The sequence below is a fragment of the Babylonia areolata genome, chromosome 15 (genome assembly GCF_041734735.1).
Source record: "Babylonia areolata isolate BAREFJ2019XMU chromosome 15, ASM4173473v1, whole genome shotgun sequence".
Classification (NCBI taxonomy): domain Eukaryota; kingdom Metazoa; phylum Mollusca; class Gastropoda; order Neogastropoda; family Buccinidae; genus Babylonia; species Babylonia areolata.
Genome location: NC_134890.1, coordinates 32,603,782 through 32,623,977, shown reverse-complemented (window position 1 = coordinate 32,623,977; position 20,196 = coordinate 32,603,782). Strand labels below are relative to the sequence as shown.

General features: G+C 48.1%; 1 protein-coding gene across 1 annotated transcript in view; it reads right to left on the bottom strand.

Moving 5' to 3' along the window:
- Positions 1 to 20,196, bottom strand: part of LOC143290332 (uncharacterized) — a 158,286-nt gene that overhangs the window by 38,039 nt on the left and 100,051 nt on the right. Inside the window, exons 54-65 of the mRNA XM_076599685.1 lie at positions 19,923 to 20,131; positions 19,282 to 19,442; positions 18,338 to 18,493; positions 16,917 to 17,201; positions 14,768 to 14,978; positions 13,385 to 13,462; positions 12,653 to 12,820; positions 11,648 to 11,866; positions 3,869 to 10,156; positions 3,088 to 3,215; positions 2,054 to 2,201; positions 1,270 to 1,455 (exon numbers count right to left, since the gene is read on the bottom strand). Of these exons, the coding sequence (XP_076455800.1) occupies positions 1,270 to 1,455; positions 2,054 to 2,201; positions 3,088 to 3,215; positions 3,869 to 10,156; positions 11,648 to 11,866; positions 12,653 to 12,820; positions 13,385 to 13,462; positions 14,768 to 14,978; positions 16,917 to 17,201; positions 18,338 to 18,493; positions 19,282 to 19,442; positions 19,923 to 20,131 (8,237 nt within the window). The remainder of the gene's footprint in view (positions 1 to 1,269; positions 1,456 to 2,053; positions 2,202 to 3,087; positions 3,216 to 3,868; positions 10,157 to 11,647; positions 11,867 to 12,652; positions 12,821 to 13,384; positions 13,463 to 14,767; positions 14,979 to 16,916; positions 17,202 to 18,337; positions 18,494 to 19,281; positions 19,443 to 19,922; positions 20,132 to 20,196) is intronic.

Below are 20,196 nucleotides of genomic sequence, written 5' to 3'. Positions count from 1 at the left end.
TCTGTGTGTCCGTGGTAAACTTTAACATTGACATTTTCTCTGCAAATACTTTGTCAGTTGACACCAAATTTGGCATAAAAATAGGAAAAATTCAGTTCTTTCCAGTCATCTTGTTTAAAACAATATTGCAACTCTGGGATGGGCACAAAAAAAAAAAAAAGGAAAAAAAAAGAAGCCTAATTATATGCAAACTGCATTTACTGTTATATCTATATTTTTTGTATTCTCTAAACTTGGCACTTTGATCTGATATTCTGACCCAACAACAAGAGCAGTCATTATTATCATTTTTTGTTCAGGTACAGGAGTCATGATGGCTGCCAGAAAAAGAGGGCGATAACCAGCGGGACAAAGGGGAGGTTACCTACTTCCGGGGGGTTATCGGCCGTAGTTTCGTCTGCTCCGCATAGGCGGATAGTAGTTTGCACAGGACAGGAATGTCAGACCCCTGCCGGAGTCTGCACTAGTTGGGTCACGGTTAAGTATGTGTAATTAAAAAGGATGTTTGGAGTCATAAACTCTTTGTCAAGTGGAGAGGTGAAGAAGTGTTGGCAGGTCTCAGCAGTCTGTATTGAAGAGGTGAGTACATCCCAATGGCTGGAAACTTCTGCTCTGCTCACTGTTGTTGGAGGAGAGGGGGGTGGTGGGAGGAAGATGACGGTGGGGCGCAAGGAGAGAAGGGTGGATGGGAAGGAGGAGAGAGGGGGTGGGGGGTGGGGGTTGTCTGTGGGGAGGGGGGAATGGGAGGGAAGGGAAGGGGAACGGGAGGGAGAAGAAGGGACTATAACTTGTGTCACTCTCTGACATTGATTCCATGGGGTTGCACTGTGCCAAGGCGGGAGATGATCTGGCTTTCCATAAATTTCCTGTGTGGGCAGTCACCACGGCTGTTGCACCAAAGTGCTGCCACCGATGTATGTGAAAGGTTGTGTTGCCTGGAGTTGAAGTGGTTTCCTACTGGGGTGTCTTTTCTAGCAAGTATGTTGTCCCTGTGTTCTTTGAAGCGGTCATTGAGGGTTCTGTAAGTCTCGCCTATATATATTTTGAGGCAGAGGCTGCAGAATAGGGCATAAACATTTGGGGTTTGGCAATTAAAGTGTGATTTGATGTGGAATTTATTACCTGGAGGGTATTTTTATCTTCACCTTAAGGTACCTTTGATTTTAAACCATTTTTTAGCATTTTAACTTTGTTGTACCAAAAGAAGAATGTGTGCTTTGTTTTTTTCTCCCACACCCTCACCCCCCGCAGTCCCCCATTCATGCCTACCTGACAGGTCAGCGGTGCCCAGGGTATTTGGGTCCATGGGTGCTGCGGTGGCAGTCTTGGTGCGTCGTTTCTTCACTTTGGGCACACCTGCTCCCTCCGGTCCCCCTGCAGGACTCGGATTTTTACGTTTCTTACGAACAGCCTCATACTGCTTCCTCTTCTTCTCATATTCCTGCCTTCTCAGTTCTAGCATCAAAACAAAATAGGACAAGCTCTGTTTAGTTCGTATCACACACGCACACACACATAGCACGATTCTGTTCTTTCCCCACAATTTTAGTCTGTCAATCATTCATAAAAGTGGAGGGGGTGCTAAATTTGTGTGCTAGGGCCCTTTACTGTCTTAGATTAGAATCACAGCTTCCAAGCACAGTATGTATATCTTTAGAACCTTTTTCTCTTTGGCAGTATGTGGGAATGAAAACACAAACTCATCTACACACACACACATGTATGCGCACACACACCACACACACACTGAAGAAGAAAAAGAAACCAAGCTTTCTTCTTTACAAGCAATTAACCAACGGCAAAGGTACATTCCCCCCCTCCTTTTCTCTCGCTACTGGTGGTAAAATTTTGACCAAGGATCACTTCTTAACTCTACTGTTCCCCACATTTTCCAAAGACTTCAAGTAGTTATGGTTTTTGAAGCAGTATTACCAAGGATAATTGTTAACTCTGCTGTTTCCTGCATTTTTCCAAGACTTCAAAGCAGTTACGGTTTATGAAGCAGTTTTTTTTTTTTTTCTTTCTCCCACAGACAAGGCACTGAGCTGCATACCTAGAATCTGTTCCTTTTCCTCCATGGTCTTGCTGTCCCAGTCAGGCAGGTCTGCAGAGGCCTCCGTCTCCTTGCACAGCGGCATCATGTCGATCAGCTCCAGCTGTCTCTGCTGCTCTGGGGTCAGCTGGGGAAGGCTCTCCTCGCTCTGCACACAGCATCACACTTTCAATCTGAGGGTCTTGGGTTCGATCCTGGTATAAAATGTCTGGTGGGTTAAAGGAGGAAACATGTCTCTTCCGAGACCAATATATTATATAAATGCTTATGATTAAACACCATGAGGTTTTACCACCCACTGCCTTCCGAAACCGATAAATCAATGTCTACCGTTCAATACCATGAAATTTTAATACATACTGCCTTCCGAGACCGATATATAAATGTATACACTTAAACACCATTTAGTTTCAATACCCACTGCCTTCCGAGACTGATATATAAATGCTTACAATTTAACACTGTTAAGTTTTTAACACCCACTGCCAACAAATCGCCACTCCATGCAGTACCATTCATACATGCCCAATGCGGAGTAAACAAGAGAGGCAAGGCCTTCAAGACTCACTTGAGATAAATTACGTCCCATAGCATTAATTACAGAGTAATTTCCCTTGTTTACTATCTGCACCAAAACGTTTGCAAAATAAATAAAAATTCCATGCTTAGCAAAAGAAGTTCCTGTTTGAACAAAAAATGATAATAATGACTGCTCTTGTTGTTGTGTCAGAATAAGAGGTCAAAGTGCCATGTTTAGAGAATACAAAAAATATAACAGTAAATGCAGTTTGCATATAATTAGGCTTCTTTTTTTTATTCTTTTGTGCCCATCCCAGAGTTTCAATATTGTTTTAAACAAGATGACTGGAAAGAATTGAATTTTTCCTATTTTTATGCCAAATTTGGTGTCAACTGACAAAGTATTTGCAGAGAAAATGTCAGTGTTAAAGTTTACCACGGACACACAGACACACAAGTGAGTCAAAAAACCAGACAGGAAAATGTCAGAGACAGACTGTTCAGGAGTGACTCACATCAGGTGTGCTGGGAGGCTGGTTGTCTCCTCTGAAGGCCGCCGCTTGTTCCTTTGACAGGAGCTGTTTGATCAGCGTTGTGTGCTTTGCTCGCTGGTCCAGGTCTGAGCCGTCACTCCCACCATGCACTGCACACAGGCCACACGGCATAAATTCCCATTCTGTCATATTCCTACATGGCGTCAATACCCATTCTGTCATATTCCCACACAGCATCAATACCCATTCTGTCACATTACCAAACAGCATCCAAACCCATTCTGTCACATTTCCACATGGCATCAATAACCAAACTGTCACATCTCCAAATGGCATTAATACCCATTCTGTCATATTCCCACATCGCATCAATATCAAAATTCTGTGAAATTCCCACATTCCATCAATACTCATTCTGTCACATTGCCAAGCTGCACCAATACCAATTCTGTCAAATTCCCACACACCATCAGTAGCCCATCCCCTCTGAAACAAAACATCACCTGATATCAATAACATTGATTCATATCAGTTATCATACATCAAAGCTCAATCAGTGTTCCATTTGATCAATCCACTTATTTCAACATTTATTTATTTATTTGCCACTTAAACCCAAACTCCAAAAGACAAACTGTAGAAAATAATAATAAAAAGACGAATGAAAGAAGTGGGGAAAAAAAAAGGAGGATGGAGGCCGCACAAAAAAAAGAGAAAAAATGTGGGAAAAATAGGAGGATGGATGCCCACCCTTGCCCAAAATAACAACAACTGTGCACAGTGACAGTATGACTGAACTCACCCATATCAGGGGACTCCGTGCCAGGTTCCGTCTTGGTCAGCACTGTGCCGGGCATGCCTGGCTGGTTGACAGCGATGTCCAACCCTTTCAGTCCCATCTCCATGGGGCCGGCGCTGGCAGGGACTCCAGCACTGCTCATCATGGGAGCCAGACTGGAGGTGGGGGCCAGCGACACGGCTTCAGGGAAAGGGGGTCTGGGCCCACCCTGGCCCAGCGGTGACATGGCCTGAGAAATGGCTATGTGGGCTGCGTCAGGGTGGCTGGAGGACGGGGTGGACACGGGGTGGGGGTGATGCGGGTGAAACTGATCCACCCCTTCTTCCGGGAACATGGGGTGGCGGGGTTGCGGCATGCGTTGGTGAGGAGGAAAGCCGGTGGCGACGGAGCCTGGGGGCATCATGGGATGTCTGGGTCGCATCATGCCCATTCGTTGCTGCTGCTCGGCGAACATGCGTAAGTTGGAGGCCATGCAGGGGTCGCCCTGGTTCATGAGATGCGGCTCAGGGGGCATGATGTGGGGGTCCTTGGGGAACCCAGGGCCCACGTTCTGCAGCCGCAATGGGGAGGTGGAGGAGGGGGAATGCGGAGCGGACTGAGGTCCTCCGGTGGGCATGCGGTGCCCACGGAAACTGGCCATGCTCATGTTGGGGTGGTGAGGCCAGGGAGGGAAGTCCACTCCCGAAGAATGGGGAGGGTGGAGGTTGTAGGGGGGTCTGTTCATCATCGCCTGGCTATGGGGAGGGGGGTGACTGTAGCCCTGCATGTTGGGCGGCATCATGCCCATGTGGGAGTCGGCGTTGGGCGACTTGTTCATCACATCCGGTGGCAGCATGGGTCGAGGCCCCATTGAGCGAGGGGGCATGCCCGGGTGCATCATCTCAGGACTGTGGTAGGGCGGGAACTGCGGCCGCTGGCCTCGCTGTGAGGGGGAGGTGGGGGACATGGCAGGCGGGGACATCATGCCTCGCCCCTGAGGGAAGTCGGCCGGAGGGGCCATGCCGCGGAACCTGGCCATGGCCCCGGGGAACATGTGGCGCGGCATGTAGCCCCCCTCACCCCCCGCCAGCGTGGGGCTGTGCTGGGTGTTGGAAGCCGGGGCCGTGGACATCCCATGGTGTGGCAGGTGGGGGGACATGGGCGGGGCTCCATGGTGCTGAAGACCCCCACGCATCACGTCCGGACTCAGCTGGGCACCTGGGGTGGGCGGGGACGGCTGAGAGGTGGGCAGGGAGGTGGGGATGGAGGTGCCTGCTGAGGACAAGGCCGAGTGAGAGACATGGGCCAGAATGTCGAGAGGGGGGCGGGGCTGACCAGCCAGGGGGTGGTCCGAAGGGTAGTGCATGGAGCCTGCCATGGACAGGGGAGGCAGGTGTGGGCGGGAGTGGGGGACGGTGGAAGGCGCTGAAGCCACCGTTGCACTGACCGCTGTGCGGACCTCTGCACCGGAGCTGGCTGCTGTTGCTGCACTGGTGGTCATCACAGCTGGCTGCGACATCATCACAGTCGTGCTGGGTAAACTCTTCATGTCGGCTGGAGGCTGTGAGACGAAGGTCGCCCCTGGAACTCTGGCAGCCACTGGGTGAGAGGCTGACATCATTGAGCCTGAATTTGACAGGTGGTCAGCTGGAGGAGCAGGTACAGCGACTGAGGTGTGCGACACACTACTGGCAAGCCCTGCATTAGGTGCACCAGAGGATAACACACCAACAGGCACACCAACGGAGGTAGAGAGGACAGGGGCAGGTTGTCCCATATGCTGGAATGAAGCAGTCACCCCAGAGATGGCTGAACTCATACTGGTCGACACCGTCAGGGCAGAAGTTAACTCAGTTGTGCTTGCACACGTTACAGAGGGTCCAGATTCACACACGGCAGTCTGCACACTGGTCACTGTGGAGGATTCAGCCACAGACTGCACAGTGCCTGCAGTAACAGGTCCACTCTGGGTCGGCACACTGACACCAGCCGTCTCCAGTGCCGCCAAGCCTGACTGCTTGCTGCTGTCACTGACAGACACTGCGAGAGATCCTGCAGTGGATGGTGTCTGCGACTCTACATTGGATGTAGAGATCGTTCCTTCAGAGGATACGGACACAGGGAAATCAGTGGCTGTGAACGCAGGTCCTACAGCTGTGGCTGTCACAGGTCCTGTTGTGGTTGCTACAGGCGTTCCAGAAGTCAGTGTTGGAGCAGGTGCTGTAGTGGATGTTGGTATAACTCCTGCAGTGGATGTTGACAAAACTCCTGCAGTGGATGTTGACATAACTCCTGCAGTGGATGTTGACATAACTCCTGCAGTGGATGTGGACATGACTCCTGCAGTGGATGTTGAAATATTTCCTGTAGTGGATGTTGACATAACTCCTGCAGTGGATGTTGACAAACCTGCAGTGGATGATGACATAGCTCCTGCTGCAGTGGATGTGGACAAAACTCCAGCAGTGGATGTGGACAGAACTCCTGCAGTGGATGTGGACAAAACTCCTGCAGTGGATGATGACATAGCTCCTGCTGCAGTGGATGTGGACAAAACTCCAGCAGTGGTGGCTGGCAGAGAGGCAGAAGTGGTAGTGTTGGTGGTGGTGGTGAGAGGGGAAGGCCCACTATCAGGTGCCGAGAGGCTGGAGTCAGTGGAGGTAGGTGCGAGGGCTGACACAGACACCTCACTGCTGAGGGCCCCTTGGTCAGCAGGAACGGCTGTCACCGGGACACTGGACCCGTCCTCTGCACTACCTAGGGAAGGGGCAGGGAGGGGAGGCTGTCCACTGACCGCGTCACTGGGGGGAGTGGTGGTTGTCGTGGTGGTGGTGGTGGGGGGTAAGGCCTGGCTCTCACTCTGCTCCACCGGCCCCCCAGAAGATGGGGAGGGTGTAGACGGGGCAGGAGCCGATGACACCTGATCAACACTGTCACCTGAAGAGTCAGCTGTGGCGGGAACAGGTGCTGCAGGCACAGTCACTGTATCCACCACCGATGCTGCGACAACAACCGCTGGTTTGCTCGGCTGTGTTGGCAACGGCGCTTCTGCAACAGGATCTGATCCAGGCACAGCACTGTCTACGTCTGACGCAGCAACTGCACTGACAGGTACCGTGGCCACCGTGCCGACATCCTGACCGGAGGCAATGCTGGAATTCTGGGCAGCTTCCCCCTCCCCTTCAGCCGCTTCCACTGCCGACGGACCTGCACTCTGTGCCCCAACCACTGGAGGCTCCAGAACAGTTTCACTTGCTGGACCAGGCTCACCTCCGGATACCTGGCTGGAAGAGACCTCACCTTGGTTCTCGTTGGCCACAACAGGTGCTTGAGGTGGTGCAACGTCTTCACCTGGTGAGGGTGCTTTCGTTGCACCTGACTCAGTCTGGCTTGTGGATTCTGACAATGCAGTCACTGACGCTTCTGGTCCTTCCTCTGCACTTCCCGAGACTGTTGTCACTGTGGATGTTGATGAACTTGTAGCTGGTGATTGCGAGCTGGATGCCTGAGGAACAGAGCTGCTTGGTGTGCTGGTGTCAGGAACCACTGTGTCGGGAACAGGTTTTTCTTTCACTGCTTCTTCTTCATCATCTGTTCCACAATTCATTCCATCGTCACACACTTTCTTTTTCGGCTTTTCTTCTTCATCGTCTGTTCCACAATTCATTCCATCGTCACACACTTTCTTTTTCGGTTTTTCTTCTTCATCATCTGTTCCACAATGAATTCCATCGTCACACACTTTCTTTTTCGGTTGTTCTTCTTCATCGTCTGTTCCACAATGCATTCCATCGTCACAAACTTTCTTTTTTGGTTTTTCTTCTTCATCGTCTGTTCCACAATGTATTCCATCGTCACACACTTTCTTTTTCGGTTGTTCTTCTTCATCGTCTGTTCCACAATGCATTCCATCGTCACAAACTTTCTTTTTTGGTTTTTCTTCTTCATCGTCTGTTCCACAATGCATTCCATCATCACACACTTTCTTTTTTGGTTTTTCTTCTTCATCATCTGTTCCGCAATGTAGTCCATCGTCACACACTTTCTTTTTTGGTTTTTCTTCTTCATCGTCTGTTCCACAATGTATTCCATCGTCACACACTTTCTTTTTCGGTTTTTCTTCTTCATCGTCAGTTCCACAATGCATTCCATCATCACATACTTTCTTTTTTGGTTTTTCTTCTTCATCATCTGTTCCGCAATGTATTCCATCGTCACACACTTTCTTCTTCTGTGTTTCTTCTTCATCGTCTGTTCCACAATGAATTCCATCGTCACACACTTTCTTTTTTGGTTGTTCTTCTTCATCGTCCGTTCCACAATGCATTCCATCGTCACAAACTTTCTTCTTTGGTTGTTCTTCTTCATCGTCTGTTCCGCAATGGATTCCATCGTCACACACTTTCTTTTTTGGTTGTTCTTCTTCATCGTCTGTTCCGCAATGAATCCCATCACCACACACTTGCTTTTTCTGTGTTTCTTCTTCATCATCAGTTCCACAATGGATTCCATCATCACACACTTTCTTCTTCTGTGTTTCTTCTTCATCATCAGTTCCACAATGGATTCCATCGTCACACACTTTCTTCTTCTGTGTTTCTTCTTCATCATCAGTTCCACAATGGATTCCATCGTCACACACTTTCTTCTTCTGTGTTTCTTCTTCATCATCAGTTCCACAATGGATGCCATCGTCACACACTTTCTTCTTCTGTGTTTCTTCTTCATCATCAGTTCCACAATGGATGCCATCGTCACACACTTTCTTCTTGGGTTGTTCTTCTTCATCGTCTGTTCCGCAATGAATCCCATCGTCACACACTTTCTTTTTCGGTTGTTCTTCTTCATCGTCTGTTCCGCAATGGATTCCATCGTCACACACTTTCTTCTTTTGTGTTTCTTCTTCATCGTCTGTTCCGCAATGAATCCCATCGTCACACACTTTCTTTTTTGGTTTTTCTTCTTCATCATCTGTTCCGCAATGCACTCCATCGTCACACACTTTCTTTTTCGGTTTTTCTTCTTCATCGTCTGTTCCACAGTGAATTCCATCGTCACAGACATTAGCCTTCTTGTCTCCCTGACCATCATCACACACTTTTTCAGGTTCCTGAACTGACTCCTGACCAGCCCCTGTCCCTGTTGCTGGCTTTTCTTCACCAGCAGGTTTTGGGTGTCCAGCACCCTCCCCAGCTGCTGTGGAACAGGACGATGCCTCGGAATCAAAGGGAGCTGAGCTTGGTGGCACTGCAGACGGCTGCGGTTGTGGTGGGGACTGCGACGACGTTGACGGAACTGGGGCGTCCCCAGACGCTGACGGGAGAGACACAAGCGGTACAGTCTGTGACGCAGAAGACTCTTCCATTCTGGAAGGGCCGAGGGTTGGGGGGAGCTGAGGAGCTGGAGCAGGAGGAGGAGGAGGAGGAGCAGAAGGAGGAGGAGGAGCCCCTGACGTGTGCGGAATTCCTTCCATATGGGGGAGTCTGTCGTGGGGTGTGGGGGGCATGGGGTGCTGGGGCCGCATGATGTTGGGATGTTGCTGCCCCATGGGCACTCCCTGGGGGAAATGCATCAGGTGCTGGGGCAGACGGGCTGACTCCTGCAACTGCTGCATGGAGTGAGGTGGGAGACGGGGGTGGTAGGGGGCGCCCCGGGGGGGCAGGTTGTGCGGGTGACCCGGGTGGGGGTGGAGGGGCATTCCGGGGCGGGGTCCTCGAGGCAGACCCATGGAGTTCGGGGGCATTGTGTGCGGGGGCCCCCCACCAACCGACATCATGGGGTGGCCGGGGCCTGGGGGGTGGACCCCTTGTGCGGGAAAACCCGGGTGGGTACCTGGAGGCAGGTGCTGAGGGCGTGGGGGGAAGTTCATCCCCTGGGGAGGGTGCACACCTTCGCTGATCAGACTGCCTGCCATGGAGACCGTGGTCTGCACGCCTGAACTAGGGGCTGATGGCTGAGACATGGGGGCCACACCCCCCATACCGGTGTCAGGAGGGCGGGGGGCGGAGACTCCCGCTTTCACCCCGTCCCCTGACGAGTCCCCCACCTGCTCTCCGTCCCCAGACTTCTCTGCCATGGACTTGTTCCCCGCCCCTGTGGCTGCCGCAGGACTCTTGGAGCGAGCGCCTTTGCTGTTGCCTCCCTTGGCTGGGGGTTGTGCCCCCTCCTTGCTGGCTAGGGCTCTTGTGTTGCTAAGAATCTCCAGGATACGACGATCTGTCTCTGACTGTGGCTTGATGGGGAACTCTGGAGGTTTGGGAAGACTGGCAGTTGTGGTCGCAGGTCGACTTTCAGTCTGCTGTGTACTAGTGCCTGCTGACACAAACACATACACTTTTTTTTTTCTGGTTCTGACCCTCAGTCTGTTCTGTGGAAATACGGGAGATTGTTTTAGCTGAAATCTGGGAAACAGCTAGTCAGCCCCCTGGATACGATGGTTGAAAAGAATCACCTGTGTGTGTGTGTGTGTGTGTGTGTGTGTGTGTGTGTGTGTGTGTGTTTGTTGTGTTGTGTTGTGTTGTGTTGTGTTGTGTTGTGTTGTGTTGTGTTGTGTTGTGTTGTTGTTGTTGTTGTTGTTGTGTTGTGTTGTGATGTGTTGTGTGTGTGTGTGTGTAAGAGAGACAGACACACAGACATGGGAAGAGAGACACAGACACACAGACATGGGAAGAGAGAGACAGACACACAGACAGGGGAAGAGACACAGACACACAGACAGGGGAAGAGAGACACAGACACACAGACAGGGGAAGAGAGAGACAGACACACAGACAGGGGAAGAGACACAGACACACAGACATGGGAAGAGAGACACAGACACACAGACAGGGGAAGAGACACAGACAGAGGAAGAGAGACACAGACACACAGACATGGGAACAGAGACACAGACACACAGACATGGGAAGAGAGACACAGACACACAGACATGGGAACAGAGACACAGACACACAGACAGGGGAAGAGAGACACAGACACACAGACAGGGGATGAGACACAGACACACAGAGGAAGAGACACAGACACACAGACAGAGGAAGAGACACAGACAGGGGAAGAGACACAGACACAGAGACAGGGGAAGAGACACAGACAGAGGAAGAGACACAGACACAGGGGAAGAGACACAGACAGGGGAAGAGACACAGACAGAGGAAGAGAGAGACAGACACACAGACAGAGGAAGAGAGACACAGACACACAGACAGGGGAAGAGACACAGACACACAGACAGGGGAAGAGACACAGACAGAGGAAGAGAGAGACAGACGCACAGACAGGGGAAGAGACACAGACACAGAGACAGGGGAAGAGACACAGACACACAGACAGGGGAAGAGACACAGACACAGAGACAGGGGAAGAGACACAGACACACAGACAGGGGAAGAGACAGACAGGGGAAGAGAGACAGACACACAGACAGGGGAAGAGACAGAGACACACAGACAGGGGAAGAGACACAGACACACAGACAGGGGAAGAGACAGAAAGACACACAGACAGGGGAAGAGACACAGACACACAGACAGGGGAAGAGACAGAAAGACACACAGACAGGGGAAGAGAGAGACAGACACACAGATAGGGGAAGAGACACAGACACAGACAGGGGAAGTGACACAGACAGAGGAAGAGACACAGACACAGAGACAGGGGAAGAGACACAGACACACAGACATGGGAAGACACAGACAAGGAAGAGAGACAGACACACAGACAGAGGAAGAGACACAGACACACAGACAGAGGAAGAGAGACAGACACACAGACAGGGGAAGAGACACAGACACAGAGACTCACTCATCATGGTCTGACTGGGCATGGATGGAGGGAGGGGCTGCGACTGGGCGTTGTCGCTCTCCTCCACTTTCTTCTTCTTCCTCCTCTTCTTCGGCTTCTCCTTAGCCGCTGGCTGCGTCACTGACCCTCCCATGTCTCCTGCACCAGCACCACCACCAGCGCCAGCACCACCACCAGCACCACCCCCAGGGGGCAGTGGCATGCCTGGGTGGCCAAATCCTGCAACACATTGTATTTGTATTGTGTTGTGTTGTGTTGTGTTGTGTTGTGTTATACTGCCCTGCCCTGTATTGTATTCTATTGTATTGGATTTTTGTCACAAGATTTCTCACACTGAACAATCAAATAACAACAACAAAGAGCTATTGCATTTCACTGCATTGCATTGTTTTGTATTGTTTTGTTTTCTACTGTACTGCATTGTACTGTATTTTACTGTACTGCATTTCAGTAACAACACATTTCTCACACTGAACAATCAAATAACAACAACAAAGAGCTATTGCATTTCACTGCATTGCATTGTTTTGTATTGTATTGTACTGTACTGCACTGCATTGCATTGTGTTGTACTGTACAGCATTTCTGTCACAACACATTTCTCACACTGAACACTCAGAAATAACAACAACAACAAAGAACTGCCTCAGAAAAATAACCACCTTGTGTTTGCTTCAGAATCTATGTCAAACACAAAAGCTGTGTTGGGGAAAACATTTCAAAGTGATACACACTGCCTCACAAAAAGACAAAAACAAACTAAAACAAAAACAACAAGATGAAGACATGATTTAATGATCACAGTAAATTGACAGCTGATGTGTGCAAGTTATCTGTCTAAAATGTGTGCGCGCGCGAGCGTGTGCATGCGCGCGCGTTTGTGTGTGTGTGTGTGCGTGCATGTGTATGTGTGCATGCAAGTGTGTGCCAATTTTCAGGACAATAAAACGGCTCAGCAGCAACCAATGTCAACACATACAGACGCAATCCGCAGAGAATCCTCACCTGGGCCGGGGCCGGGGCCGGATGAGACAGGCATTCCCTGGGGGAAGGGCATGCGAGGGGGAGTGTCCATGTGCATGCCAGCGTGGCCGCCACTGGGGGGGCCAGGGTAGGGAGGCAGGCGAGGTCCTTCCACCCGGGGCGGAACTCCGTCACCGTAAGGGCCGGGTGCTGAGCACAAACAGCAAAACCACACCGATTATTCATGTTCTGTACCTCTCCTCATTACATGGGCCAGGTGCTGAGCATAAACAGCAAAACCACACTGATTATTCATATTCTGTATCTCTCCTCAGAATATGGGCTGGGTGCTGAGCACAAATAGCAAAACCACACTGATTATTCATGTTCTGTTCCTCTCTTGTTATATGGGCCGGGTGCTGAGCACAAACAGCAAAACCACACTGATTATTCATGTTCTGTGCCTTATTGTAAGGGTAAGGTGCTGGGCACAAACATCAAAACCACACTAATTATTCATATTCTATACCTCCCTCATTATAAGAGCAGGGTGCTGAGCACAAATAACAAAACCACACGGATTATCTATATTCTGTACCTCCCTCATTATAAGGGCCAGGTGCTGAGCATAAACAGCAAATCACACATACTTCCCATATTCCACTGAATACACACATTCCTTTTACCAGCATTGATTACATTTTTATTATTATTATTTTATAAATGACAATGGAATAAAATTAAGAGTAAACCTCATGGAACAGGAAGACTCACGTCTGATAAATCGTGGTCCACAGTTGCGGACTCTTTCCCTCAAGAACTGAGGAGGCATTGGTCCCATACCTTCGCCTGCTGACAGACATAAATGCACAAACCCATTCACAATCATGAGCCACATCTGTATAGTATCAATATCCACAATACATCATGAAGAAAATCTGATCAGTTTTGAACAGGGATGTGAGAAATGGGGGTGGGGGAAGAATTGTCAAGCTTTAATGGTTTTTTATTTTATTTTTTTTCCTTTTTTTATTTATTCATGTTAATAGATCTTTGGTCAAGATATTAACAATTTCAATAAAGGCGATTGATATAGTGCCCTCCAACAGAAAGAAAGAAGATTTTATGGCGTTTTTCAATAACTATAATAATAAAAGTAATAAATATACTACTACTATTCCTTCTACTGCTACTAATAATAGTAAACCCAGGATACAGCTACACAAGCTTTTCTGTTCTTTTTGCAAACATCCATTTGGTAAAGATCAAGTGCCAACATCCACTGAGAACATGTTATTGATGTCTTACTGACAAATATGCACTGACAGTTTGAGGCAAGAAATAAATTATGAACATGAAGATAACAGGACCACGCATCATCACAATTAAGGTGTGGAAGGGAGGGAGGACAGAGAGAGAGTCGGAAGCACAGAGAGAAATGGGAGGTACAGACAGACGGGAGGTACAGACGGGAGGTACAGACAGACAGGAGGTACAGACAGATAGGAGGTACAGACAGAAGGTACAGACAGGAGGTACAGATAGACGGGAGGTACAGACAGACGGGAGGTACATACAGAGGTACAGACAGGAGGTACAGACAGACGGGTGGTACAGACAGGAGGTACAGACAGACTGGAGGTACAGATAGGAGGTACAGACAGACAGGAGGTACAGACAGACGGGTGGTACAGACAGACGGGAGGTACAGACGGATGGGAGGTACAGAAGGGAGGTACAGACAGACGAGAGGTACAGACAGGAGGTACAGACGGGAGGTACAGACAGACGGGAGGTACAGACAGGAGGTACAGACAGACAGGAGGTACATACAGGAGGTACAGACAGACGGGAGGTACAGATAGGAGGTACAGACAGACGGGAGGTACAGACAGGAGGTACAGACAGACGGGAGGTACAGACAGGAGGTACAGACAGATGGGTGGTATAGATAGGAGGTACAGACAGACGGGAGGTACAGACAGACAGGAGGTACAGACAGGAGGTACAGACAGACGGGAGGTACAGACGGGAGGTACAGACAGACGGGAGGTACAGACGGGAGGTACAGACAGACGGGAGGTACAGACTTAACTGCAACCTGAAATTCCAGACCACCCAGAACACAGCAACACAACGATGACACACCTGCCCTACCTGCAGGGGGGGGTATGGGTGCCCGCACTGCTCCCATGGGTGGCTGACCACTGGGTCCGGGAGCGGGACCAGGGGCAGGGGTGGGTGTACCCGGGGTCTGGCTACCCGGGGAGGCCACAGCGGTGTCGCTGGTCGATGCTGGGGGCATTCCCTGCTGCTTCTTGATCAACTGTTCCCTGGCTTGGAATGTCTCACTGAATGGGTTGTTATCCTAACAGAGGGAAAATTCTCAATGTGGGTCATGTGTCACATGTTACATTTTGTTGTTCATCGCATTGTGACCATACTATATCACTTCTGTTTATAAAGGGAAACCTCTCAACATGAGCAGATGTCACACGCTACATGCTGTCGCTCTTCTCATAACGATCATGCTGTATCACTTCAGTTTTTAAGTTATCGAGCTTCACATGTCACACACTTCATGCTGACGTTTATCTAACAGTGATCATACTGTTTGTCACAAACTACATGCTGTTGTTCATCTCATAAGATAAGATAAGATAAGATAAGAATAACTTTATTATCTCCAACTGGAGAAATTTGGTCAGGTGCATTATCACAACATAAACAAGTAAACAACGTGGGGACCATAACTGTAAAAGCCAACAACAGCCCCTACAAATATTACGAAGATACAAATGTAAAATAATATCACATACATCGTTTTATACATACATCCACACATTGCAGGTAATAACTAGTATTCTTAATGTAAAAACAGAAAGAATTAAGAAACATTATTTGAATATAATTATAAACATAGCCTACTATACTGCACATTGATTATAATAGACAGATAAGAATAAAGATGAATTGCGGAAAACCACAACCAGATAATCAGCACCCCCCCGCACCGCACCCCCCCCACACACACACACACACACGCACGGATAACTTGATTAAACAAGAGTAATAAACATATGTTCTCAAATAAAAGCATTTCACATAACCATACTGTATGTCACACGCTACACGTTGTTGTTCATCTCATAGCAACCATACTGTATGTCAAACGCTACATATTGCTGTTCATCCCAAGGCAACCATACTGTATGTCACACACTACACGTTGTCGTTCATCTCATAGCAACCATACTGTATGTCACACGCTACACGTTGTTGTTCATCTCATAGTGACCATACTGTATGTCACACACTACATATTGCTGTTCATCTCATAGTGACCACACTGCATGTCACACACTACATATTGCTGTTCATCTCATAGTGACCAAACTGTATGTCACACACTACATATTGCTGTTCATCTCATAGTGACCACACTGTATGTCACACACTACATATTGCTGTTCATCCCAAGGCGACGATACTGTATGTCACACACTACACGTTGTCGTTCATCTCATAGCAACCATACTGTATGTCACACACTACACGTTGTTGTTCATCTCATAGCGACCATACTGTATGTCATACGCTACACGTTGTTGTTCATCTCATAGTGACCACACTGCATGGTCAACCCAAGTTATGTGCATAATCTCCCCACCAACTCACTCGTAGCATCAACCACACCCCCTGCGCAGGCACACACACACACACACACTAGCAAAATCTCTTTTCAAAGAATGTGCATCACCCCAACACACAAGCAAACACACAAACAAGACCACCACTTTGGATGCATGACGACTGAGAGAGGGAGAGTGAGGGGAAGTGGGCGGGTGGAGGGAGGGGTTTTGAGAAACAATGGTCATGAATGACTTGTGTGATTTTGTAACTTCTTTCTTGTGAAGCGCCCTGAGCTCTTTGAGACAGAAAGGGCGCTATATAAATGTATACGATTAATACTATTTTAGAGAGAAAGGGCACTACACGAGAGAGAAAGGGCGCTATATAAATGTATATCATTATTACTATTTTAGAGAGAAAGGGCGCTACACAAGACAGAAAGGGCGCTATATAAATGTATATCATTATTACTATTTTAGAGAGAAAGGGCACTACACAAGACAGAAAGGGCGCTATATAAATGTACATCATTATTACTATTTTAGAGAGAAAGGGCGCTACACGAGACAGAAAGGGCGCTATATAAATGTATATCATTAATACTATCTTTGAGAGAAAGGGCGCTGTATAAATGTACATTATCATCATTATTATGATTATGAAAACGCCTCACCCCAAGTTGTATAGTGGTGGCGCGAGGGTGCGGGGACTGCGTGGCCATGCTGAGACGTCTCTGCATGTAGGCATCGTACTCCTGCCGTGCTGTCGGCGACATGCGGATGGAAGAGGGGGAGCCAGGTACGCGGGGGTGGAGCATGACGGGGGCGGAGGTGCTGGTTGCCGTGGCAGTGGCGGAAGGAGGCCCAGGGCCCGGGGGGCCCTGTTGGGGTGCAGATGTGGGTGGCATGCCCAACGATCGTGGCGGCATTCCAGGGCCCCATGAGGGTCCGAACTGCTCCTGTGAAAGCGCGCACACCGGGAATTTAAATTCAGTTCAAAATATTTTATTGTCTGCTTTAACCAAAACAGAAATTTTTCTTTCTGCTCACTGAAAATGCCTGTCAGCAAATATCAAAGTGAAAAACAAATAACTGACACACCCTTCCCTGATCAACACCACACATCAGTTATTATGTTAAAAGAAAAATGTTCAGTAGGATAATAATAACATTTAGCGAGTTTATCATAATAATCATAACAGCTCCTATCATTAAAATGTACTGATCTGTTTAATGATCACGAGAAAGTTCTTAATGTCAGATATTGTATTTTCAGCATAACCCATTATCAAAATGTAGATCTGTTTCATTATAACACATCCTGTTTAAAAATACATCTAGAAAGGGTTTACTGAACTTATGATTTACAGCAGTACTAATCTATATTCACAGCATTACTAAACTTAATTTTCAGCATCACTAAATAAACCTTAATAATAAAAAAAAAACCCACATGAAAACTGTTTAATGATAACCCATCATCAAAACCTATGATCTGTTCAATAATACATCAAGAACACGTTTACTGAACTTATGACTTGCAGCATTACTAGACTTGATTTGTATGATAGTCAATATGTCCAACTATGACCATCTGAACAGCAGAGGAAGCAATTGCTTTCTCGACTATCTGGGCTAGAACTTATAGTGGAGAGTGTCTTGCCCAAGTTACATCCCCACTCTCATGGCCAAGAGGGTTTCAGGACAGTCAGCGCTAGGATGGTTCCCAAAGGCCAACTAGCCCCTGAGGCTGCAGCACTTAAGAGCCTGTGAAATCTTGCTTGAGAATCGACAGACAGACAGAAAATACAAAAAAAAACTTAGCCATATGAAGAGCACAGGAACAGGAGTCATGATGGCTGCTGGAAAAAGAGGGCGCTAGTCAGGGGGGCAAAGGGGAGGTTACCTACTTCTGGGAGGTTATCAGCCGTAGTTACTTTCGCATAGCGGATAGTAGTTTGCACAGGACAGGAATGTCATACCCCTGACGGAGTCTGCACTAGTTGGGTCACGGTTAAGTATGTGTAATTAAAAAGAAAATATAAAGAAAACACAAGAAAACTACGACAGCGACAAGACCGACGGAGATGCTCACCTTCTGTTTGTTGTAATAGTCCTGCACCACCACCTGGTGCTGTCGGGACTGCTTGCGTTGGTTCTCCAACTGCTTCTGAAGCTCTGACTGCTCCGCAACCACTCGTTCTAGCTCCATGGAGTCTTTAGGGTTCAGTTCCAGCTTGTTCTTGCGAGCCTGGTTTAAATCACAATGATTCAAAGCTGTATTCTATTACATGGATACTCCTGAAAACAGAGTATGGCTGCCTACATGGCAAAGTTAAAACCATCATACAAGAGAAAGCCTACTCGTGTACATACGAGTGAACACGGGAGTTGCAGCCCACAAAGAAGAAGTGTTCCATGGATTGTTGACATCACAGTGATTCAAAGCTGTGTTGTTGACATCACAGTGATTCAAAGCTGTGTTGTTGACATCACAGTGATTCAAAGCTGTGTTGTTGACATCACAGTGATTCAAAGCTGTGTTGTTGACATCACAGTGATTCAAAGCCGTGTTGTTGACATCACAGTGATTCAAAGCTGTGTTGTTGACATCACAGTGATTCAAAGCTGTGTTGTTGACATCACAGTGATTCAAAGCCGTGTTGTTGACATCACAGTGATTCAAACCTGTGTTGTATTCCATGGCTTATTGACGATTGTTGACATCACATTGATTCAAACGTGTTGTATTCCATGGATTATTGACATCACATTGATTCAAAGCTGGACCGTATTCCAGAAGATCAAATGCGCACGATAAAAATCCCATAATCCATGTCAATGTTTGGTGGGTTACGTAAACAGGAACAAAGCAAAATACGCATAATAAGGATTCTGTAATCCACATCAACGTTTAGTAGGTTATGGAAACAAGAACAAAACCGATATGCAACCCCCCCCCCCCACCCCCAAAAAAGAGCAACACCCCCAAAGAAAAAGAGCATGTCTGCCAAAACATTGTCTCTGACGTTAAAACACCTGTCTCAGTCGTGCCTGAATGGTCTTCTTGGCCCGCTTCTGCTTTTGTATTTGCTGCTCCAGCATTTTCACCTGCACTTCCAGGTACTGTGACTGTTTGCTCAACCAGTCTTCGTACTGCAGCACCTGCTGGTCATACTCTGGGGTTCCTACCAGCTCCTCTGAAACATCAGTTCACAATTTTTTTTTACCCCCTTGCAGGTTACATTTTCTCTTCAACATCATCACCATAACATGTGCATGTAACATATGACATCAATACAGCTAGTGTATAACTTATGACACATATGGAAATTCCAGTATAAACATGGTACAACTTTTTCAAGGGTATGACTATCAGTGAGTGAGTCTGAGTTTCAGAATTTTTAAGTTGTATTTGTGATTGTATAGTTATGGTTGTGTACTATGACGTGTGTGTGCGCGTGCATGCTTGTGTGTGTTGTGTGTGTGTTTGGGTGTGTGTATGTGGGGGGTGGGGGAATACTTTAATGTTCTGTATCTTGTGTGTTCAAATTTTTCTTCTATCTGTAAATGCCTAATTTCAAGATTAGGCATAAATGCTCATAATAGCAATAATAATAACATTAAAACATGTACAGACCCCTGCACAACTTGTACAACCAACAGAGAACAACACTCACGTGCTGGCACTGGAGGCTGCGGTGGTGGGGGGGGCAGCATGGGCTGCCCTGCCTGGGCGGGAGGGGGCGGGAAGGGGGGCATGGGGCCGTGCGACCCCATGGGCTGCCCTGCCATGTGAGGTGCGAACCCTGGCGGGAACTGCTGTCCTGCACCGCCCATTTCCACTGGTCGGCTGGGGCCTGGCCATCCCCCTTCTGGTCCCGGCATTCTGTGGGGGCAAAAACATTACGTTACTGTTGTTGGTATTACTGGTTATAGTCCTGGCGTTCTGTG